At 36.8% G+C, this 25,341-nt stretch overlaps 1 protein-coding gene across 1 annotated transcript in view; it reads left to right on the top strand.

The window, feature by feature from the left end:
* Nucleotides 1-25,341, top strand: part of IL1RAPL2 (interleukin 1 receptor accessory protein like 2) — a gene marked incomplete at both ends in the record, with an annotated part of 1,085,952 nt that overhangs the window by 785,433 nt on the left and 275,178 nt on the right. Inside the window, one exon of the mRNA XM_080718785.1 lies at nt 22,671-22,745. Within this exon, the coding sequence (XP_080574911.1) occupies nt 22,671-22,745 (75 nt within the window). The remainder of the gene's footprint in view (nt 1-22,670; nt 22,746-25,341) is intronic.

Raw genomic sequence — 25,341 nt, 5'->3', positions numbered from 1 at the left:
TAAGTAGAAATGACATATTCTCATTTTTAATTATACAGCCATAAAAATGCCTAATCATTAACCTTGTATGTCAAATCTTATTTTAAAAGCAGTCGGACATAGTGAAAGATGTCTGTAGTCACAGTAATTTGGAGGCTAAAACAGGATTACAGATTAGAGGCCAGCCTCAGCAATTAAGGGAGACATTCAGCAATTAAGTGAATCCTTGTTTCAAATTTTAAAAAAGAGTCCTCCTAGGTTCATCCACCAGTACAAAAATAAAAATAAATAAATAAAAATATTATTAGTTATAAACTATTCTTGATTTATTTTCTTCTCTTATTACTTAAAGACAGCCTTGCATTTATTTTAAAGATTTTGACACAAATGTACAGGATGTTAATATTCTCAAATTTCAACTTTTTGTAACATTAAATCCTGGATTTATGGCAACTAATCAATACATCCTGATAGTTATTGTTATATCTTCTGAATTTGAAACCTGAATCTGAATAGTCAGAAAGGATGGCCCATAGATAAATTTGCAAGTTTAAGCAATAAGGAAATAGTTCTCCCACTTGGTAAAATGCAACCCCAGTAATAAAAGTGGTGTCAACAATTCTGAGTAGGAAAACTGACTTGCTTTGTTTATGCAAGGAGCTTTCTCTCTTTGTTCAAGGACAATATGCTTTTAGGTAAATACTTTTCTGTCTCACTCTAGTTTCAGAGCAGCTTGTGGCTGTTTGTTAGCTGTCAATAAGGCTGTTGTCTTTGTGCTCTAGCTTTTCTCTTTTAAGGGCATATGATCCCTTGAGCATGCTCACTAGGCATATTTTATCCCTGACATTATTGACATTGCACATATATCTTTCTAGAACATCCAAATTGGCATATTCTGAGGATTTGCAAAGAATAGTGGTGGCATCACTGAAAGCCAGAATGGATGGTCAAGTCACCCAGTCAAGTGATAATTTTGTCTCCTGAATCAGAAATCAAAACTACATAAGTCCCCAATCTTGAGTATGGTATTTAGGAAGCTAACCTTTGTGGAAATGGATCCCATGGTGACATTACATTTTATAGTGTCTAATCTCAATTAATTTAAATCTTTTGTTCAGCTACTTTTTATTGTCAAAACATATTCATTCCAAATATTTTTTGCAAATGCCTGCTCTTAGCATAAATGAATACTATATTGATTCAAGTTGGTTGGGATCACAATTTGAACTGCTCTTTCTTCTGTAGCTAATAATTCTCGGCACTGAGATTGTTTCAGGGTGGCAGAATAGGCCAAATGAGTGCTCCAATTGGTCATAGAATATTAATTGGGCATAGACGTAGTGTTTAGAGCTCCAATTTAAGGCTGACAAGAATGATGGCTTTCATTTGTATGCAAAAACTCCAACTGTCCCTTCAAGACAAATGATCAGATCCTGCTTCATCCGTCACTCCTTCTTTACTTTTTAATAGATGAAAAAGAAAAGAGAATGAAAGAGCCATTCTAAAATATGTTTCACAGAATTGCCTTGAATCAAATGGGGTGTCTCATTGATCTTGTTGCTTCTCAAAAGCACACTTATTTATTTCTATCATTTTAAGAAGCGTGTGAACTAGCATAAGATACAACCCTTATTCATTTAAAAATACCAAGCACAAGATACTGTCTCTGAGATTTTTAAAACTTTAATAGTGATTTCCCTACCTTTGTAAGAAGCAGTCCTTGTTAATCAAAGACAAACACAATCTGATTTAATATCCTATCGAAATGAAATATTGACTTCTATCACTTTTAACTTGTCACTCAATTGTTTAGACAAGTTAGTCAGGGAAATCTTGATTTTATTTGAAGGAATAGAGCAAAAAATGGCATAAGGCTGTGTGTGTGTATATATGTGTGTGTGTGTGTGTGTGTGTGTGTGTGTGTGTGTGTGTGTGTGTAATAGTGCCACATTTCAATATAACTTCCTATGGGTAAGGATTGGATTCAAATATATATATATATATATATATATATATATATATATATATATATATATAAACAAAAAGAAACTCTGCTTAAGAATTGTTTGAACACATATATGTTTATACTCTCTTGGAAAAACAATCAGTTTTGGACAGTTCAGGACTTGTATATAACTTCAAGAAGACATCAGGGATCTAGGCTTATGCTCTCAGCTCCTCTATCATTTATAAGATGGTCACTGCAGCTCTAGACTTAAAATTCTATAATCTATGGAACAGATTTAATTACTTAATATGAGGAAAATGCCACCTTGGAAAAAAAGCCAGGAGGAAATATAATGTAGGCCAGGGAGCATTATGATGGGAAAAATGGAAAGAAAACACAAAATCAGCAGACCCCTCAAACTTTTTTTTTAATCATCAAAATCAGTTGTGAAGGGCTTGTTATATTTATTCCTACTTTCCACCCCAGACCCACAGGAGTCAAGTCTCTAATAGAGGAACCTAGAAATCTAAATATCAGTTATGGATAGTTTTCATGGTCAGGCAATATTTTATTCAGGGTGTCACTACGATCTTAAAGCAAACCCACATATCATATGTTCAGATATGATAGAAATTTACTTTATCCTTGTATAAAGACCTAGGAAATGCTCTTAAGGATCTGGGCTCCTTCATTCTTGAAATTTATCCATCTCTACAATATGGCTTCAGGGTCACCATTGTCTTCTGTATCAATTTTTAGAATATAAAATGGCATGAAAAAATTGAATGTGGGATTTTTTTTTATGGGTCAGGCCTGGAAATGGTGCATATCACTCCTACTCACATTGCATTGGCTAGAACTCAGACATATGGTCACACCTAACTGCAAGGGAAGCTGGCAAATGTGAAGTGTAGGTATGTGCTCAGAAAGAAAGAGAAACGGATTTTGCTGTACAGTTAGTGTTGTCTGTCACAACAATGTGTAGGGACAGGGCTGGTCTCAGGGTCTATGACCTGTGTAGTTGTACACTGGGTCCTATACTTAGAAGTGCTGTTAGTTTAGCCATCTGCCTTTATTGCCTTAAAAATTCTTAATAATTTTTAACATGATTTATCCATTGTATCATTTTTCACTGGTCCCTGCAAATTATTTAGCTGATCCAGTTTAGGAAAGAATGGCTTACACGATGAGGCAAAGCCAAAAGAGGATGTCGCTATGGGAATTTGGACAGTCAGCTGGCAATGCACTTCGGCGTTCATTAATAGACCAATATTGACCACCCGAGAGCACTCTCCCAGGGTGCTTTCCTGTTTGGCATTTTTTATCAGTGACTTATATGACATAAGTAATATGTATCACTCTGTCAGATATGGGGAAGTTGGGAGAGACACTTAATTCTTTGGAGGACATGATTCTTATTCAGAAAGATCTCAGTTGTTTGGAATGATGGGTTGAAACTAACCAGATGACATTTAATAGGAAAAAAGAATGTAAAGCTTTTCATTCAAGTCCAAAATCCAACTGCAATAGTACAGTCAGGATTTTATTTGGCGAAGAGTATGATCAGGGTGATTAGGTTGCCAAAAATGCTAATTCCATCTTAGTCCACATCACTAAAAGGTAGGGTCCAGAACAATAGAAGTATTGGTTCTACTGCACTTTAGATGACATCTTAAATTATGTGTTCAGTTTATTGTGCCATATTTAAGAGGCCTATTGACAGACTAGATTGTGTCCAAAAAAGGATGTCTAAGATGGAAAAGGATTTTGGAAAACATGTCACTTAAAAGACAATGGACAATTGAAGGAACTCGAAGTGTTTAGTCTGGAAAGGGGAAGATTTTCAGAAAGGCAGGGGGTGAAGGAGATAAAAAATTTTTCAAATATCTCAGGCATTGGTATGTAGAAGATATACTGAGCTTATTCTCTCTTGTTACACAGAGCAGAAAGAGTACTAGCCAGTAAAATGTAGAGACATATTTTGGCTGAATTTATAGATGAAATTTTTACTTTTTAATTTTAATTTTTTTTGGTATTGAGGATTGAACTCAGGGGCATTCTACCTATGAGCTACAGTCCCAGCCCTATTTTATTTTATTTATTTATGTTTTACTTTGAAACAGGTTCTCACAAAGTTGCTGAGGGCCTCGCTAAGTTGCTGAGGCTGGCCTTAAACCGACTAGCCTTTTTTATCAGCCTCCAAAGAACTTGTATTACATGTGTGTGCCACTACACCTGGCTAAGAAAATTGTAATAAAGTTATTAATCTCTTACAATTTTATCATACCTTGAAATGATAGACCTTGTATAATTACTGGCTTGTGAACAGTTCTCAAACCAAGGCAGAAGGCTGGGGTTTCTATAGAGAAAACTCATGTTCTAGGTAAATGGACTAGAGCCTTTGTAGTTATAAAAGTCAATAGGATTAAGTACTGTTGAAAAAATGGAAATTTCTCAAGATACTGTTAAGTTTATATTTAATAAGGATTCTCGAGTTTTACCAGATATGTGATCCTGAGAAAATCATGTAATTTCTTGATACCTCAGTTTTTGTCTTTAAAATCGAGAAAACAATACTGTGTACCTCATACATAACGTTTTTTTAATTTATTTTTATTGGTGCATTGTAATCATATATCACATTGGAATACAAGACTTGAGAGGATATACAAGCACACATCATCTAATTAGCCCTCATCCAGCCCCCATTCCATTCTCTCCCCCTCCCTCGATCCCATGCTTGTTTGGTGATTAACTTTGATACATTTGTTTATGGTCCTCCTGTGTTTTAAAGAGGCTCCATCCTCCCCTATTCCATACCCTCTGATTGGTCACCTTAGTTGTTTCACTATAGGGCCTTTTCTATAGCTCAACCTCTTCCTGTTTCCCCTTTCCTCCTAGTTTTTGCTGATTAGGGGAAGCATCTGATTTTTATTATCTGCGATATTTCTCTGTGCATGCCGCATTGCAAGTACTGATCCCACTCTTGACGGCCCCAATAGTGTCCTGGCTACCTGGTGGACTGATCCAGACCTCACTGGCTCAAGCAGCGGCCTTGCCTCATGGGAGTCCCCAATTCTGGTCTTGCTGGCCCCGACACCAGCCTAACCCCTCAGCTGGCTCCGATCCCTGCCTCGGAGGCCCCAGTAGGGGCCTTGGCTCACTACAGGCTCTGATGCCGGCCATTGGCCCTGGCACCAGCCTAACCCCTCGACTGACTCCTCTCCTGGCCTAGGAGGCCCCAGCACCAGCCTTGCCTCATGGTAGGCTCCGATGCCGGCCTCGCTGGCCCTGACACCAGCCTAACCCCTCAGCTGGCTCCGATCCTGGCCTCGGTGGCCCCAGAACCTGCCTAGCCTAAAGGCAGGCTCCGATCCCAGCCTGGGAGGCCTCAGTAGCGGCCTTGCCTCACAACAGGCTTCGATGTCGGCCGCTGGCTCTGGCACCAGCCTAACCCCTCAGCAGGCTATGATCCCGGCCTTGGAGGCCCCAGCTCCAGCCTTGCCTCACGGCAGGCTCTGACCCTAGTTTCTCTGGCCCCAGCACCGGCCTAACCCCTCGGCAGGCTCCTATTCCAGCCTCTGAGGCCCCAGGACCGGCCTTGACTCACAGCTGGCTCCAGTGCCGGCCTTGCTGGCCCCAGCACCGGCCTAACCCCTCGACAGGCTCCGATCCCGGTCTCAAAGGTCCTAGCACCAGCCTTGCCTCACGGCAGGCTCCAATCCCGGTATCACTGGCCCCAGCACCGGCCTAACCCCTTGGAAGGCTCCAATCCCAGCCTTGGAGGCTCGAGCACCGGCCTTGCCTCACAGCAGGCTCCAATCCCAGCTTTGCTGTGGCCATTGCTGGCCTCACCCCTCAGCAGGCTCCAATACGAGCACCCTCTTCGCCCAACCATTTGTCCCACGTTCTCGATGGTGTGTGGTGGTACCATTCTGCCTCTGGTGTCATTACTTCAAAGGTTCCAGGTGTAATGCATCAGATCTCTGTCTCCGCTGAGTACTGGCCACTACCATTGCCACTGCCTCCAACATTTCAAATCTTTCCCAAGCTCTTTTTCCACTCTGAATGCTGTCCAGTGTTCCTAAGGATGCACAATGGTACCATTTGACATTTGGTGTAATTTCTCCTAAATAAATAAGGTTGGTAGGCTCCAATTTCTGCTTCTCCCGAATACAAGTCTCCACCACTATCACGGAGACCGCTTTCAACTCTGCCTTTCTCCTTGGTCTCCGCTAAACTCTCCCCTTACAGGTGATGTCCAAGATTCTTAACAATGTAGAGAATAAGCAGTCCTCCTTCACGGGGAATTTTTCCAGAAGTTCCAGTTCATTTGGATAAGTTTTGTCTGCATCTCTAGTCTCCTGGCATCCGCCATGGCCTTCTTGACCCCTCTTCGATATTTTTCTTTTTTCTTTTTCTTTTCCTTTGTTTTTTTTTTTTAAATAAGAGAAGACAGTATGTGTGGTTTGAGGAGGTTGTGGGATCAGGCACTCAGTAGCACTGTGACCCGGGCCTGGTTTCCCCAGGGGTCCAGCATGCTCTGCACAACACCTGGGGCCCAGAGTCCTACGACCTGGCCCTGGCTCTTCAGGGATCCCGAGTGCCCTGCCTGACCCCTGCCCGGAAACCAGGGTCTTACGACCTGGCCTGGTTTCTCCAGGGGTCTGGCGTGCTCCACTCGGTCCTGCCCGGGACCCAGAGTCCTGCGACCCTGGCCTCTGCTCTTCCGGGGTCTGGTGTGCCCTGCCTGACCCCGCCCGGGACCCAGGGTCTGATGACCAGGCTCGGTTTCTCCAGGGGTCTGGCGTGCTCCGCAAGGTCCGACCCAGGGCCCAGAGTCCTGGGACCTGGGCTCCAGCTCTTCTGGGGTCCTGTGTGCCCCGCCTGATCCCCACCCAGGACCCAGGGTCTTATGACTGGGCCCCAGTTTCTCCAGGGGTCTATACATAAAGTTTTTGGAAGCATTAAGTGAATTAATATCAAAGTTCTTAGGTTATGTGTTGTAGTTAGTTCTATATAAGTACTGTTTTATTACAGAAATGTCGATGATAATTCTCCTTTTTCTTCAATGAATGTAGCTTTTTAATTAGTCAGATCAGCTTTCACTAAACATAAAATAGATGGGAAAATCTTTTAAAACACTGTGTGAACAAATTAAATGCACCTGTCCCATACACATTCTCCTCAAGGACCCCTTAAGAGTGTCATAAAACAGCATAGATGAATTGTTGGAAGTTGTTACTTTGAGAGGAATTTTCCGGACTTATAGCTCATATATTTATAGTTTTATATGCTCTGGGCCTTTTATATTTTTAATTGTATTTGGTCCTCGTATCAACCATATAACTACAAAGAGAAATTATCATCTCCATTTTGAAAAGGAGAAACCTAACAATAGAAAATTTTAGTAAATTGCCCAAGGACATGCTATGAGTTATTAGTGGACCCAGAATTAGAACCCAGCTACCCTAAACATTAGCTTAGAGCTTAGAGATAAACTATTTAGATAGTGAGCTGCTTTTAGACTATCTAAAATTTGAAAGATATTATTTAAGCTGATGAAATGACTTCTATAATTCTGCCAATAACTTGCCTGTTTGCTTCTCAGGAGAGTTGTCATTTGGCTGAATCTCCAGCCACCAAACTTAATCTCCTTCTGGTTTTGTAGGAGATAGGGGGATCAATAAAATCAGCAACTATGCAACATGAATTACCTACACTGATACTATTTAAACACAGCAGCTAGCTTATCCATCTCCTTATGCATTGTTGTGATGGTTTTTAAGTTTGTAAAGAAAAAAAATTAAGGTCAGATGTGGTGGTACACGCTTATAATCCCAGCATTTGGGAGGCTGAGACAGGAGGATCATAGTATGTGGACAGACTCAGCTACTTACTTACTGAGGCCCTCTGCAACTCAGTGAGACTGTTTCAAAATAAAGAATAAAAAATATGCCTGAGAGTGTAGCTCAGAGGTAGAATGTTGCTGGGTTCCATCCCCAGTACCACACACACACACACACACACACACACACACACACACACACACACAAATTATTACCAAGGGAGAAGCTGGCTATCAGTTGTAAATCCAGATCTCTCTGCCCAAGTATTGAGATGGATGTGATACTGAAGAATCAAACCGCTAAAGTGAGTAATATTTGCTTTAGTGATCTGTGTGTTCTTTGTCTCTATGTATCCTGTCCCCACTTATTCCCTTCAATATTCCAGCCTGTCCTTTCAACTTTCATGTCCTTATCAAGACTATTCTCAGTGATTCTTTCAATATGGAAAAATTAATTGAGTTTCTTCCCTAGGGGGAAATTTGTTTAATATACTATTGGGTACTAGGAATTGAACCCAGGTGCATTCTATCTTATAACTAGATCACCATCACTATTTTATTTATTTTTATATTGAAACAGAATTTCTTAAAGTTGTTGAAGTTGGCCTCAAACCTGTGATCCTTCTATTTCAGTCTTTCCAGTACTGAAAGTACAGGTCTGTGCCACCATGGCTTGCTTAATATACTCTATTATTGATCAATCAATAGTATTTTTACCATTTATTGAGAGCTAAACGCTAAGCCAGTCCTCTGCTTAGCATTTTAGTAGTATTATTTTATTTAATTCTCATAACAATTCTAAATGTGTGTACAAGTATCACCCACAATTATGCATTAAACAAATTCTCAGAGTATATTAAAATCATGATCAAAGCCAGGTATGGTGGAACATACCTGTAATTCCAGAACGGATGCAGAAGGATTCCAGAATCTAGGCCAGCCTTAGCAAATTAGCAAGACCCTTTTTCACGATAAAAAAGGTGTATATCAGAAATAGAATGTTCCTGGGTTCTACAGAAGAAGAAGGAGGAGGAGGAGGAGGAGGAGGAGGAGGAGGAGGAGGAGGAGGAGGAGGAGGAGGAGGAGGAGGAGGAGGAGGAGAAAGAAGAGGAGGAGGACGAGGAGAAGGAGGAAGAGTAGGAGGAAGAGGAAGAAAAGGAAGAAGGGAAAGAGGAATAGGATGAGGAGGAGGACAAGGAGGAATCATGATCAAGGTCACACACAAAATGGCAGAGCCAGAATTCAAATTCAGATATTCTTAATCAATATCCTGTACTTTCAACTGCAACATTTTAGAGTTTTGTGACCTAGATAGTGGGTGGCAGGTGTTTAGAAAGTTGAAACTTCTCCTCTAAAATCGTAACACACAAGCAGCCATCTGCTTTGAATTAGGGTGAGATCAGTCTGATGCTTATGAATATCACAGACATTTCCAAGGTCTGGATAGACATAAGACAGGCAAGGATGAGGAGATTTTGCTTTCTTAGGAACTGAAATTCCCTTCTCAAGAACTAAGCAGTGTCTTTTTCTTTCTTGAGGCTGTCTGAGACCAAATGGATATATAGTAGCGAGCTCTAGCTGTTAGTCTCATGTTGAAGCATCAGTAGGGCACTAGCCCACAGATGGATCCCAAAGACCTGAGTTCATATTAGCTTTCAACCAAACAGAGCAGTAGAGTCTGAGTTACCTAATGCAGCAACATCCACCTGAAGCATTTTCCCTGGTTTGTAACCCCAAGTAACCACCCACAGAAGGTTTTCCTGAAAAGCCTTTTGTTCTTGCACAAATGACCTGACCACTTACTTACTAAAGACACACAGAGAAAGTGCATGTTTGCTGTAGAAACATCCGGTGGCATCAGATCAATTTGGCAGAAGACCAGGGCAGGCTTGAACACCTGGGTTTCCATCTGTGCTGGAATGTTCTATGGAGGAAGTGTCAGTACAGACCAGGAGATGATGGAGTGGGGGTGGGGTTGGGGAGAAGTACAGACCTATAGGTGATTTAGAGTACAGTTTAAAGCTGCTTCATTTAAAAATTTAGAAAGAAGCCTATGGTGGAAATTTTTTCTAGTCGAAGCATTAGCCTGCCTTAAGGTATTTAAACTCTATATATTTAAATACTCAGGCTTTCCTTTTGAGAATTGGGTACAATTTCTTTACAGAGCTTTACCAGGAAATTAATGATAAATGACAACTTAGGAGATGCTTATCCTATGAGAAAATATAGAGCCATCTTTAAAGTTCCACATTTAGTGGCCAAGATAATAATGTTGATTTTAAAAGGCAAGGCACCTGTTTCAGTTAACTTTTTCATCACGATTACCAAAATACTAGACAAGCACAAAGCTAGAAGGGCTTATTTCTGGGCTCATGATTTCAGAGATTAGTCCATGGTCAGCTGACTGGTGCAGGAAAGGCTTGGAGGCAAAGTTTCAGGGCATGAAAGAGGATGAAAAGTCACCCTCAGCTCATGACTTTAAGAAGAAGAGAGAAAGGGCGCAGAAATTAACTGATAAATCCCCTGGCCACACCCCCAGGAATCTACCCCTTTCATCCAAGTAATACCTGGGAACCTGGCTACATTGCCAACATGTAAGGTTTGAGGGGGCAGTTTAAATCCAAACCATAATATGCATTTTGGGAGACTTACATGCTTGTAAGAAAAACTCCTGAGCTTTCGTATCTCAGTTTCTGAAGCTAACAATTTTTGCCTTCATAGCCTCCCAGTTGGATTTAATGAGATAATAATGGAAAGGAGAGAGTGCTTTGTAAATTTAGTTTATTTTTTCTCCTTTGATTCTTCTGCATCCAATAATCACATCTTGAAACCACTTAGCTTATATTTTCTCCTGTGAGCAATCATAATTGGCTTCATTTGAAAATCAATTTCAATATCATAGATCATCAACTTATATTTGATTAATTAAATTAGTGCTCATCAGTGTTATGAAGACAGGGAACAAGCTTGGAAACCTCCCAGAGAGCTTCCATCATGTGGGAAATTAATCAAGATTTGTAAGGGCCAAGTCCCAACATCAGTGATGAAAATAGAAAGCAAAATTATTTTCAGATATTTTAGGATGATTGAGTTAATTTGAAATTCTATTACATATTCATCCTAGAGAGACTCAGAGGAAAATATTCCAGATTTAAGGGCAGACCATTAGAAGTTGGAATGACAGCTAGCTGGGTAAACTTTGTCAAGTTGCCTAACATTTCTGAAACTTAATTTTTTGGTGATAACACAGGAATAACATTATTCCTCAGGGCAATGTTGTGAGGGTTAAATGAAACACTGAGACTACAGAATAGTACTCAGTATATTAGGATTTAAGTCCTGGTTCTGGACCTCAGCCCACAGAGGGGAGTTAGTTGAGTAATTTAACCTTTCTCAACCTCAGTTTTCTTATCTGTAGTGAAAAGAGCACCTTAAAATTTATGGACTTTGAATGACCAGGCATTTGTCTTGTTCCCATGTAAGTAAATGAGTTACAATCATCAAAATATATGGAAACCATTGACAAGGAGGAGCATAACACTACAGTACCTTGTGATTGATCCCAGATCTATTTTCCACTTCAGATGCTGAAATAAATCTTTATATTAGAATAACTCTCTACTTAGGATAACAATTTTTTCTTGAGTTCTAAATTCCAAATAATGTTCACTGTCCACCAAAAGAATATTGTGTCAATTAGATTATCTTTGTCATAAAAATTTCATTCTAAAAAAATTTCTTATTAAATATCTGAGGTTCTCTTGTGTCCTCATTAGGAATCATTAGCAGCACATCTAAACAGCTAAACTTGCTTAAGTGATATTTTGCTTTCCTTGATTTTTTGCATTATAAAATATGTTGACAGACTATGGATGCTTAATGAACTTGGCAACAATAAATAATAAACCATTAGCCTGAAATAGAAATATTAATATCATCCAATATACTAAAATAATTGCCTTGTTAATTATTAGACTTTTTCCGAAAGACAGACTATATCCAAAAACAAATTTGCCTGAAATGAAATGAGTAAAGTTCATTTCATAAATAGAATACGTGCAATGTAAATCATTCTATATGACAGCCAAAATGTCATATTTACCTTCTTTAAATTCTATTTATATTTTATTTAATTACCCCTTGTGTCAGGTGCTAAGCAGAATGATACCTCCTCCCTAAGATATTTATAGTAAAAATAAGAAAATTAAGGTTGCAAATGGAATTGTAGTTGCTAATCATTTTACCTTAATATGGGCCCAAAGTATCACAAGGGCCCTTAAAAGTGGGAAAAGGAAGCAGACAAGAAGGTCAGGGTGTTGTAAGGTGAGAAGGAAGCACCTCTCCATTGCTGGCTTTGGTGATGGGAAAGGCCAAACTCCAAAGAATGTACACAGCTTCTAGAAACTTTCAAAGGCAAAGAAATTGATTTTCTTTTAGGGCCTTCATAATGGTACACAGCCTCAGCACACCTTAATTTTAGTTCAGTGAGAACTACAACAGACTTCTGACCTCCCAGCCTGTAACAAAATAATAAATGTGCCGTTTTAAACTACTAACTTCATGGTAAAGTGTTACAGTGGTAATAAAAATGAAAACAGACCATTGCTGCTTTTTGTTATTTACTATGGCAATTTGTTTACATCCATTTCTGCTACTAGACTAAGCCTTTCAATATGATTCTATGTATTCTTTAAATGTGTACTTCACAACCCTATCCACAATGGAGATATGTACATTATTTGGTAGAATGTCTTTCTAAAAACAGAAATATAAACATGTATTAACTTTCATGACTAAAAGAAGTAACAATACCAAGTAATCAAAGATTAAATTTTACCCCCCTCTGACCCTTAGAATTGTGTAGACAGAGCTAACAGGTATCTAAGCACTATCAGTTTAGTAATATAGTTAATTTATGTGATGATTATATGAAAGCATAGGATGAATTTTCAATTAAAAATAAGAAACAATGTCTTAAGTCAAAGAACAAGTAGTAATGGTGTCCATATAGAATAATGGCTATCAGCTTGGACTCAAGGGTGTGATAAACTTGGATTGAATTCTGGACCTATAATACATTTAGCAGCAGTATCACATTGAAAAAGTTATTTAATCTTTCTGAGCATCATTTATCTCATCTGTTAAATATTAATAATAGTACCTACTTTACATATTGTGAGGATTTTATAAGGAAATGAATGTAAAAGTAACTGGCATGGAATGCATGCTTAACCCATTTTCCCATTATCCCAGATGTGAAACACCTATAAAAACTTAAATTTAACAAAAATATACCACTTGTTGTAACCTTGAAACAATATTTGAATATTTATTAAGAATCAGAGAATTGAAAACTTGGGATTTAATGGGCTGACATTAGCCATGATTCAGAGACAAGAACATTAGACTTTAATTTGAGAAATTCAGGTTTTACTATTTTGCACTAACTGGCAATATGATGTTGAACCTATCCTTTTTTTTTTGTCTTTCATTTACTTTTTTGTCAAAATAGCCAAATGAATAGGACCCATAAAGTTCTATCTAGCTAAAAATTATTCCTCATTGAGCATCTTACTATTTTCTTAGACATCACTCTCTGGGCCACAGTTCCAAAGCTTAAAAAATCAATAAACATGGAACCAGATTATGATCCTGATGCAAGGTAAAAATTAACCTATCTTCTATGTACAGTGACTTATATTTATTTTAGTGCTAACTGTGTCCCAAATTGTGTGTGGAAACTGGAAGTATCTTGCATAATTTCTTTGATAGTAACTATATATGGAATTTATTTGCCATCAGCAGTATAAGGATCCTGAGACTACTTTAAAGGGAGAAGGCAAAATTTTACTTGAGAGGGAAAAGGCAAAAGTAGAATAAAAAACATGCACTGTGAAGAAAGTATGTTTGGGGAGGTGTGATCATAACCTCTCTTTAAGTTTTCATTTCCCCCAAGGTTGTTTTCTTTTCAAGTTAGAAGAAGTTGCTTTATGTCTGGACAGATATTTCCTGGATAAACATTCTGCTCTCTGGAGAAGGGCTCTGTGTCAAATGGCATTGAGAAGAGTTTACCCTGCCTTTATGCTCAAGCTTTTCCAAACTTCATGAATTGCTCAAAACTCAAATATTAGTGGAAATAAATATGGGGATCCAGAGCAAAGGGCATCATAGGGCAGCTTCACAGCAGTCCTGACTATTCACCACCCTCAGGGCCCATCCACTGTGTTACAGGGCAGGACACAGGATCTGAACTGGTTGCTATGGAGCCCATGAGCTCTGAGGGGACACTTGCCAGGTAAATTGCCCAATAATTCCCCAGAAACTTAGCATCTGCCTTTTAAATGACCATTTATTTATTCAAACCCAAAAACAGAGTTTAATTTCCAGACTAAAAAGGCAAATGCTCATGCAGTGGCTTTAAATGATGGCAGGAGTATTGTTAGTGCAACTAGAATGTGCATTTTCAAAGCTTTTTAATCCTCTGAATGAGACCTCTGATCTCTTCTTCTCTTAATGTTTCTCAATATTTTTTTCTTCCAAATTCATATATAAAGGATGTAAAACATTGTCATCAATAACAGTTATTTACTAAAAGGATACTTTCATGGGGGACAGTATAAGAGATTCATATAAAAATATCTGAAGGTTCAACCATCAGTGGTTTGAAAAATAATCTCCAAATGATTCTGGGAATTACTGATTTTATTTTTTTCCTGAATTCATCACAGCCTTTCTATTATAGTTGAAGAACCCAGAGAATGAATTCTTTTTCTAGATGGGGCTAATAAATAGTCCATATCATTCCATGTTCTGTTATAAATAAGCCAGAAATATTAGTATTGGGTAAATTAAAATAACTAAAAATTAATTGCTGTAGTGGGTAGGTGATAGAGGTAATAACAGGCTCAAATGAAAGCAAAGTTTGACTTTTAATGGATTTTCTTTCCTAAAAATATTACATTCTGATTATTTATTCATTTATTTATTTATTTATTTATTTATTATGGATTTTCTTTCCTAAAAATATTACATTTTGGTTATTTATTTATTTATTTATTTATGGTGGTACTGGGGTTCCTGGAAGCCCTTCTACCTCTGGGATACACTCCCAGACCTGTATTTACATTTTTATTTGGAAACAGGGTCTCCTAAGCCAGCGCACGTGGCTGGCTTCGAACCTGTGTGATCCTCCTGTCTCTGCCTCCCATGTACGGGGATTACAAGCGTGCACCACCATGCCCGGCTTGGTTATTTATTTTTAATATTTTATTGGTGCATTATAGTCATACATCTTAATGGAGTATAAGATGGTAGAGGCATACATGCACACATCACTCAAGTAGCCTTTACCCACTTCCCATCCAATTACTTCCCCTCTCCCTTCTTCTCATATCTGGTTTAGTGATTGACTTTGATATGTTTATGAATGTACATCCTCTACATTAGGGAATTTCCCCTCTTCCACCCTCCCATCCCCCTCAGTTAAGTCACCTTATTTGCTTATCTATAGTTTCTCCTTCTTTGTCTAGAATTTCTCCTTTGACCTATTTTCTCCAGAAGAACCACTCATAATAATGATGGTTAGAATCTTGAGGAAAATAATTATATCTATCTTCATTGACTTCTGCTAAAGGCAGCCCTGCTTGTTGGCCAACATCAGGGATGGGCCCTGAGGCCCAAGGGTGCTTGCTGGTTAACTCTCTAAAAGGCATAAAGTCTTTCATTGTATATTTAGGGGCAATTATTCGAAAACAATTTGCCTTATGGAAGAAAATTCAGGTGTATTAAATTTATAATAAGGTTTTAATTACAAAGACTTCTTTGCAATAGGTTTTGATGAGAGAGATACAACCCTGGGTGCCTAAAAGCACAATAGATAAACATTACTGAAGTAGTCAACATAAAATCAGAAAGTATAAGGCAAGGAGACACATTATATCTCAGACTGGCATGTTTGCATATATAGCTTTAGAAGATTCAAGATGATGTTTAAAAATGATAATTATGTCTTTTTTTCTAGAATGGTCAATTAATTTAGAGGACTTTAAGCATTATGACCTTATATGTAAAAAATTTAATTTATGTGACCTTAGATTGTCAAATACAATCTATACATCATAATATAGAATTAGGAGGCCTGTATAGTTCATTTAGACAGATAGTCAGTGACTCAAGAAATTATTAATCACATAAGAAGAAAATGCAAAGTATTCAAAAGAATAATAGTGCTTATTATATACTCAGAGCTTAGCAATTTCTGGATTCATTCTATGTTCCATTTATGAAATCTTCATACTACTCACTAACTTGAGTTAGGATTGGCAGATATCTTCATGATTTCAGGTAAATTTCTTAAAAACCTTATGTTCACATTTATTTATTTATTTATTTAAATATACTTTTATTGATATATTGTAACCACACCTCATAATGAGGCAAAGAGTGGTGGGGACACACATACACATAGCATTTGGTATGCTTCCCTCTGCCCCTAGAATTCTACCCTACTCCTTCTTTATTAATAGGATCCCCAGATTTCTGTAAATCTAATTTTATTAGTAAAGGTTTTCCTTTTTCCCACATTAAGGCTATTCTAATGTTTGTCTTCCCAATACCCTCAGTGCCCTCAGAACAGCTTTAATACTCGTTACCAAGGCACTCTAATCTCTAATATTTGTGTACTGGAACACTTTAGAGGCAAACCACAGGATTACTATGTTTCCGTTTTTTAGTTACTTCTTGAGTTTAGTTGACTTGGAAGAGGCAAGAGCCCAGTAAACAGCTGTGACTAATTAACAAAGTCAGTGACTATTTCGGAATTGTGAAAGTATTTAACATTTAAAAGTCATTGTTTTAATAAAACACATAATCTATAATAAGGCATCTATGTGGTTAAGGCCATTTCTTGGCACAATTCTAATACTGTTAATAATATATGTCCCAAGGAATGTCATTCCCTTAAACTTTAGTATAATCTGTACTTGAAGTTGGGCAGAGTGGTGGTATCGCTAGTTATATTTGGTTAATTAATGTTCATTTCAACATTTTCCTTAGGGTGAGTGTTCTCAATCAGGGATGGTTTTGTTCCTTGGGGGTAATTTTTCAATATTTGGTTGCCACAACTGGGGAAAGATATTACTGGCATTTAGTTGGGTAGCATCCAAGTATGCTGCTACACATCCAACAATGCACAGAACAGTCACCTATGACAAAGAATTATCTGGCAGTGAAAGCCAATGATGCTAATGTTGATAAAATATGCTTTTAGGTGATTCTTTGTTTCCTTGATTCTTTGTTTCCTTTTGGTACAGATATATACTTGACTAGGGCTAGAACTCAAATGTTGCCTATTTGTCCTGTTTTTTCTATGGTTTTAAATCTTGATAAATTAGCACAGGTACAAAACAAAACAAAACAAAAAGATGCAACACAATAAAATACATTTTCAAATTCACCCATAAGGAAAAACAAAATCATGGAATTTGTAAGAAAATGAAACAACTGGTGATTATCATGTTAAATGAATAAGCCAGACACAGAAAGACAAGTATCACAAGCTTTCTCTCATATATGGAAACTAAAAAAGAAAGACCTGAAAGCAGAAAAAGGACTCTATTAGGAAAGGGAAAGGGGGCTGGGTAGAGGTGAAGGAATAGAAACAGAAGGTAATATAGGGAGGGTGGATATGATCAAAGCATGGTATATGCATGTATGGGAATTTCACAATGAAACCTATAAATTTATATGATTAATATGAGTTAATTCATATAAAATGTTTAAGTAAATTTTAAAATTTCATAGAGGAAATATTTTTAAATTTGCCCTGAAGAGATGTTTGCATTGTATAAATATTTATGATTTGCAAATAAAACTTTAAAAAAGAAAATGAAATTAAAACCCCACAAAAATTTCAACCCAATTATGGTGTCAAGATGAAATCATTGTGTAGTCTCTTGCCTGTACATCTAGATCTGGCCTCATTTATTTTATGTTTCTAAATCTAGTTCTCCAGACTTCCTGGCCATCCTTGAGATATCTTTCTAATAAGTCCTTCTTATTAGATGGTTTCTGTCCCTTGAAAACTAAGAATGGTACAAGAAGCACTTGCTTTTAGAGAAAGAAGATCATACTAGAACTAATTTAGAGATTACGTTTCTTTGTTCCACGATGTCAGATACTATTTTATTTTAGGTTATTTGAGCCATAATAATTGCTCTCCAAAAGGTTAAAAATCTAGATGAGAAGACTACACATACCCATTTAATTTAATTTAATTTCCACTCAAAGCAGTGTATGTTATTAGCCAAACAAGTGGATTAAAGAAAAACTAATGCTTTAGAATTGCAGAGAGGAAAGACATTAGCTTGGAATGTTATAGGGAAGACTTCCTAGGGAATAACTATGTCTCACAGTGTTAAAAGGAAGCAGGGAGTCCTTCGAACACTGTAAACTTGGTTATTTCAAAGGAAACTTAATTTTTATAGTGTGATTCAAAATCTGCTTTACTCTGGGCAAATTATTTGTAAAATGTAAAATGGCATGCCTTAGAAAGGGGACTAAGCAATCATAGGTAATAAACAGTAGTTGTGTTAGCTATTACTATTTGTATCAAGACTTAGGAAAAGAGTTTAAAACAAAAAATGGAGCAGGAAATTAATGCAGAATGTTAATGAGGACAATGGAAAATAACTTGGAGATAACATTGATAAAAGACAGATGGGTAAAAAAAAGCAGAAAGTTTTTAAGATTTTACCATGGTTGCCTTTATGTTCCGAAGTCTATGTTAATATTTTATCCTCTAGTAAAAGGTGACATTGGAAGGTCTGAATGGTTAAGTATTGTAATGAAAATAGTGATTTTGGAATGAAATTTCAAGCACTAGTGTTTATTGAATGGATTTTGAAAGGATCTTTTTCATCAATCTTAACATACAAATTTCAAAATGGCTTCCTTCATTAGAATTAATGAGTTGCTGGCCTTTTCCTCTACCGGTTGGTCTTTCTGGTAAATCTGATTAAATGGACAAGTAAATTAAAAAAGTAAAATTATAAATAACTGTATACACAATACTGTTGTTATATACTTAACCTATTTATTCAGTCCAACAAATAATTTCATTGATTTCTTACAGTAAGTTCATGTAAACTGATCATTTCAGTTAAATTAATGGATCTGGTTATATGTGTAGAGAAAATCTATTGCCTGCAATAGAAAAGAAAAAGTTGGGCATTCTTAAAGTTAGTATTAAAATATAAAATCTATCGTGGCCAGCCTCAACTACTTAGTGGGACCCTCAGCAACTTAGTGAGACCCTGTTTCAAAATCAATAATAAAAATAGGGCTAGAGGTGTAGCTCAGAGGTAGAGTGCCCCTGGGTTTTATTTCTAGTACCGCAAATATATTTGCCTGAATATATATATATATAGCCTAGCTTTAGAAATAAGCAGGCAATAGCTGTAGTAGTTTCACTAGCACAATAAGACTAGTGTCATAGTATACTCAGTAGGGCTAGTTATATTTAAGGGTAAACATAATCAACAACAGAGAGAAATACAGTGAAGGGATTGTATGTTGAAACATTAGTACCAAATGGCATCCTTCATTCCAATTTTTTTAATCAAGACATGAAACTTATGCAGCAAATTCAAAAACTATCTCAGACCTTAATTAATCCCTTTTAAAACCCAAAGTAAGTTTTCTAATAAAATCTTAAATATCTGCTCTATTGTTCAGGGCACTTGGTAATGAAAGTTCTTCCCTCCTTTCCCCAAATAGTAAGCATGAGTTTGAGATGAGATTTTAAAATAATAAGAGGAAAGAAATGAACTTGCCTGCCCATGGCAGCCTGTGCTCTAGCTAATCTGCAAATGCTATAATTTTGTGGGGTGCTGATATGTCTCTGGACTGGTGGTCAGGATCCATATAAACTGCTGCAGTTGCTGGTTTATCATCACAAATGTTCTGAACTTCTTGGAAATGCCCAGGCCTAAACATGATATTGGAATTTAATGAGGCTCCATACCCTTACATCCACTTAGGATGTGTTGGGGTAAGTGTAAGTTCATTCCATTCATGGATTGAGTATTAAAAAATGTATGTGTGTGAAGTGTCCTACAGTAATCATGTTTCAGCTGGCTCCTTACCATGAAGCTGCTTGCATTGGCTTAGGAATCTTAGCTTAATCAGGGTGGAGTCTAAAAGGCTAAAACCACTGGTTCAATACTCAGCCCTTTTACCTGTCTCCTGTCCACAACGTAGATGACTTATTATCCATCTTGCAGATGGGGGTTTTGATCAAAAGGGGATAGCAAATGAAACAATATAAGTTTCATTTAGTTTACCTCTAAATTGGCCTAAACTATAACTGCCTTATTTATATTTCATGGTTACTACATATGTCATATAAGCTATTGTATACAAAACCACTTTGAAAGTTATAAACCACCTACAAATATAAGGTACTTAAAATTAACTTTATTTTTAATAATTGTAACTTCCATAATTGACATTTAACAATAATAAAATTGGGTTAAATATATTAATATTCCAGGGTGTGAAGTAAAAGTAGGGTCAAAAATGAGCCTAGAATTTTGTACCTAAAATACATTACCAAGAGTTGCTTTCCACCTCTTACATCCCAGTTCACTAACTTGTTAACATGAAATATTTGAAAGTAAGACTAAGAATTAAGCCAGGTGTGGTGGCGCAGGCTTGTAATCCCCGTACTTGGGAGGCGGAGACAGGGGAATCGTGCAGATTCGAAGCCAGCCGCGCTGGCTTAAGAGACCCTGTTTCCAAAAGTAAAAAAGTATAAAATAGGTCTGGGAGTGTAGCCAGGAGGTATAAGGTTTTCCAGAAACCCCAGTACCACCAAAAAATAAAAATAAAAAAAAAAACTAAGAATAATTTCCAGCAAGCTAAGTATCTGTAATATGATGTGTAAGGCAACTGACAATGATTCTACAGAGAACCAAAATGACATTTTTGTAAAAAAATATAAAATATCTGGATTTCATTTAATGTTTATTTTAATCATAATTTAAACATATAGTATGTATATATTGTTCAAAATGTACATAGTACAGAATTTAGTCTTACTTCTGCCTGTTAATATTGCCTTTTCTTTTCCCTCTACCATACCTTGGCCACCCAGTTTCCTTCCTCAGAAGAAATTAGTTACCAACTGCACATGTATCTATCCAGAAAAACCTCATATTTATATATACACATTTATATATACATATACATCTATATTTATATTATATTAATACTATGCTGTATCCTCTTAGATATGTTTGTTCTCCATTCAGTGGCATTTATCAGGCCAATCATCATTAAATAGTGATTATTTTGTCCCAATAACCTACAGTAAGACTCTAACCTACCACATCATGTCCAAATTCCTCTTCATACTTAAGATCTTCCAGAATTGAATCGTATCCTATCTCCTATCTAACTAGCTTTACTTCTAGTTCATGATGCTCACTTAGGTCATGAGCAACTGACTTTCTGCCCCCACAATATCCAAACCCTTCCCAGTAGACCATTGTCTTCTTAGAACAATATTCTTCCTAAATTTTACCTCTGTCCTTTGATTTGTGTTGGTATACTTTCCTGAATTTCTTCCCCCTTACTCCCTGTCTTTTCAGTTTTTCTCCACCCCTTAAGATTCACAAGTAAATTCATTTTCTTCATAAGAACTTACTAAATTTTTTTTTTGTTTTTTGTGGGTTTGGGGATGGAACCCAGGGACATTTGACCTCCAAGCTATACCCCCTGCCCTATTTTTTTATTCTTTATTTTGAAACAGGCTCTCACTAAGTTGCAGAAGGCCTCACTAAGTAGCTGAGTCTGGCTGCGAACCGCTATCCTCCAGTCTCAGCCTCCCGGATGCTGGGATTACAAATGTGCTCCACCATGCCGGGCTAGAACTTCCTAAATTCTGCCAGCCTATATTGACCTCTTCTTTCTCCATCCCTTTACCACATATATATTTATAGTCTTATGGCTTAACTGCTACAGTTTTTCATTAGGTTATATATTTTGTGTTCATTCTCTCTTCATTTTTATGTGCAGATTCTGTCTTCATGATTATATATTAAAAATTGAGGATGAAGACTGGTGTGGTGGTACATGTTTGTAATCCCAATACTTGGGAGGCTGAGACAGAAGGATCTGAGTTCTCAGATAGCCTTGGATATTTAGGTAGCCTTCATAACTTAGGGAGAACCTTGTTTCAAAATAAAGAATAAATATTGGGCTGGGTATGTATCTTGGAGGTAGAAAGCCCCTGGGTTAAATTCTCATCACCACAAAAAAAATTGAAGGCAATTAAAAATATTTACTTCCTTTATGTTAGTACCTAGTTCAGGACCTGGTACACAAACATCCTTAATTAGTTTATTTGATCAATTATTTTGATCAGTGAGTATACCAGTGCTTTATTATATCCTTCTGGAGGTTGGGGATGGGAGGGTGGAGGTAATTTAGAGTAAAAACATTCATGCCATCAAAAGTGTCCACTAGGGTTGTATTTCATTGAGAATACTTAGTGCAAAAAAGTAGATATAAGGATTCAATTATGTTCTAATTATGTTTTTTAAATCTTTATTTCTTTACGTACACAATCTTATAAAAACACAAAAAATACCCCATTTGTTTGATGTTGTTGAAAATGTAGTTGTTGAAATGGCCTATTTGCAGTGAATCAATGTTGCTCTAAATGTGCTTGAAAATGAATATTTTATGGATATAGTAAGGACCCAAATAGGAACACTGTCTAATAAATGTTTATATACCATCAAGTCTATAGACATTAAATATCATATGTGATAGAATATTTTCTTATCCTGTAATTTATCTCAATTTTTCCATTGCTTTCATTTTTTCTTCCAGCTTTACTCACAGACAAGCCTCCCAAGCCATTGTTCCCCATGGAGAATCAGCCAAGTGTTATCGATGTCCAGCTGGGTAAGTCCCCTTCTGGGAATAATAGATCCTAAACTTGCTCTCTGTTAGCAGATGGAGAAAATTGCATGAACCAGGAAAGGTTTATTGCTACTGTTATTACATGCAAATCAATTTGTGTTCTGCTCATTTATAACCCTAGAGTTAGCAGTTTAAGGAAATGAGATTGTATTGCATCAAGGAATGGTAATACTAATTTGTTATATTGGATATTAAGTGTGCTGTATGACAGAGCTTTTTAACTCTGTGATTGATTGATTCACACTGTCTTCCCATTGGTGATTGGTAGGGAAGATTTTTCATACATGTCAGCCAAAAAGCTTTATTTGGAGAGAATTAACTCCTGGAGACAAAGAACTTCTTAGAATAAAAGACAGCTCTTCAGTGCAGCCTTTAAAATGATTTGGTATTATTTCCAACAACATAATACAGTGCTACTTAAACTTGTTTTTAGATTGAGATCCTGAATATTTATGAACCATAAGTTGTCAGGAAAAGTAACATGTTGACTTATGAGTGCAACTGATTTTTATAGTCTCAAATAAGGACACAAGGTGTTGAGTTCCTTAAATTTTTAGTCCTTTGCCACTAATCCTTGTGGTTTCAAATACTGTAAGATTGAAATTCAGAGGCGTGCAATGATCTCTTTCAAACTGCGGTCTTTAGTCTGAACCATGTACTTTAACATTTGTGGGCTTTCATCTCTCTTAGATTTTACCCTACTACTTCTGAATTTCTTTAATTCTAAACAAAGGAACTACAAGGGAACTGAGTGTATGTGTTACAAATGCATTAGGCTTACATTGGGTATATGCTTTCTGGAATTTGTGTCCATAGTGGTATCCACTAATTATATTGCCAGGTGGGATGAATTAATCCCTATTTTTAATTTGTTTTGAAATTTTTTGAATCAGCTTTTGATCTTTCCAAATCAGCTTTGGTTGTTAGATATTTATATCTATGTTGGAAGCAGGAGAGAGAAAATTGCATTCTTAGGAACTTTTTCACCATCCTAAAATATAATATAATACATTATAGTTTTTAAATACAGCCTAAAAGCTGGGCACGATGATGCACATTGTAATCCCAGTACTTGGGAGGCTGAGACAGGAGGATCACAGGTTTGTGGCCAGCCTCAGTTACTTGGGCCCTCTGAAACTTAATGAGACCTTGTTTCCACATAAAGACTAAAAAATAAGCCTGAGGTTGTAACTTCGAGGTAGAATGACCCTGAGTTCAATCCCCAGAACTTCAAAATAAAAAATAAATTAATAACTCAATAAATAAATCTTGCCAGTCTGAGCACAAAACTTAGGTATCCTAAAACAGAAAGAACATAAAATAATAAACATGTCAAATATGTACTGTGAAAATGGTGATTAGTTTGTAAATAATACTGAAACATTATAACTGGTTTGGAAGCTTATATTTTGTTAGAGCCAATACTATTCCCAATATTTTTTATCATATCCCTATATCTTGAACTGACATAAAAATATCCCATTGGTACTCTGTGGTTTACCAGGGGTTACATAAATCAATTTAATGATCTTGTATCATTAGTTAATATGAACATTCTAGTAGAAAAATTGTTTTTATATGAAAACTCATACATTAAGAAAAGAAACCAAAATGTACATGAATATTTAAAATAAAATGAGTAAATTTTATGTTTTGCCTTCTGGGAAAATAACTTTTGATTCTCTCCCATCATTTATGCACAATTCATAGACATTTGAGAAGTATTGGTATGAAGCAAGGAGAGGGTCCCTTGAAAGGGACACATTTCATTCACATTTTCTTGGTGCAGCACCTGTACATGCTATTCAGGATAGCTGTAAGATATGTACTATATATATTGGTTTATATGAGCAACTACTCCAACATAGGTATATATGCCAAAATACCACACCAACACTGCCACCCTATAAAACTGTTGGAATAATTTGCTTCCAGTTTACATTATATGTAAGAAGCCAGATGTGGTGGCACACACTTGTAATCCCAGCATTTGGGAGGCTGAGACCAGAGGACGGTTCCCGGACACCCTCAGCTACTTAGTGAGGCGCGCAGTAACTTAGTGAGACCCTGTTTCAAAATAAAGAATAAAAAAATAGGGTAGGGGGTGTAGGTCAGATGTCGAATGCCCCTGGCTTCCATCCCCAGACCTGCCAAAAAATAAATAAATAAAAGACATTATATGTAAGGATAGACTTTCAATTTTTAGTTTGCAATACAATTAAAACTGCCCATTTTTTATTCAAGATTGTCTATTTCTCCGATATAAAAAACATACAATTCAGAGAAATAAAATAAAAATCAATCAAAGAGGTTCTTTGAGATTTCCAAGAAGCATATGACTAATTCATTTCAAGTGATTTTAACTTTTCCACAGATTTATTTAACACCATTTATTCACAATGGGAAATCATTTTGCAAATTGTTTTTATAGTTCAATAGTAAAGGTGCCATTAGGATCACTATAAATGTCAAAGAACTCCTCAGCCTTAGGAGATCGGCAGTCACAATGATGAGAGTTTATAAAACTCTAGGTATTAAAAAATAAAAAGAAATAAAGACTGGGACTATTGAACATCCC

This window comes from Muscardinus avellanarius (genome assembly GCF_963383645.1).
Source record: "Muscardinus avellanarius genome assembly, chromosome: X".
NCBI lineage: Eukaryota > Metazoa > Chordata > Mammalia > Rodentia > Gliridae > Muscardinus > Muscardinus avellanarius.
The sequence above is the reverse complement of the archived record's forward strand: the minus strand, read 5'-3'. Positions and strand labels throughout refer to the sequence as shown.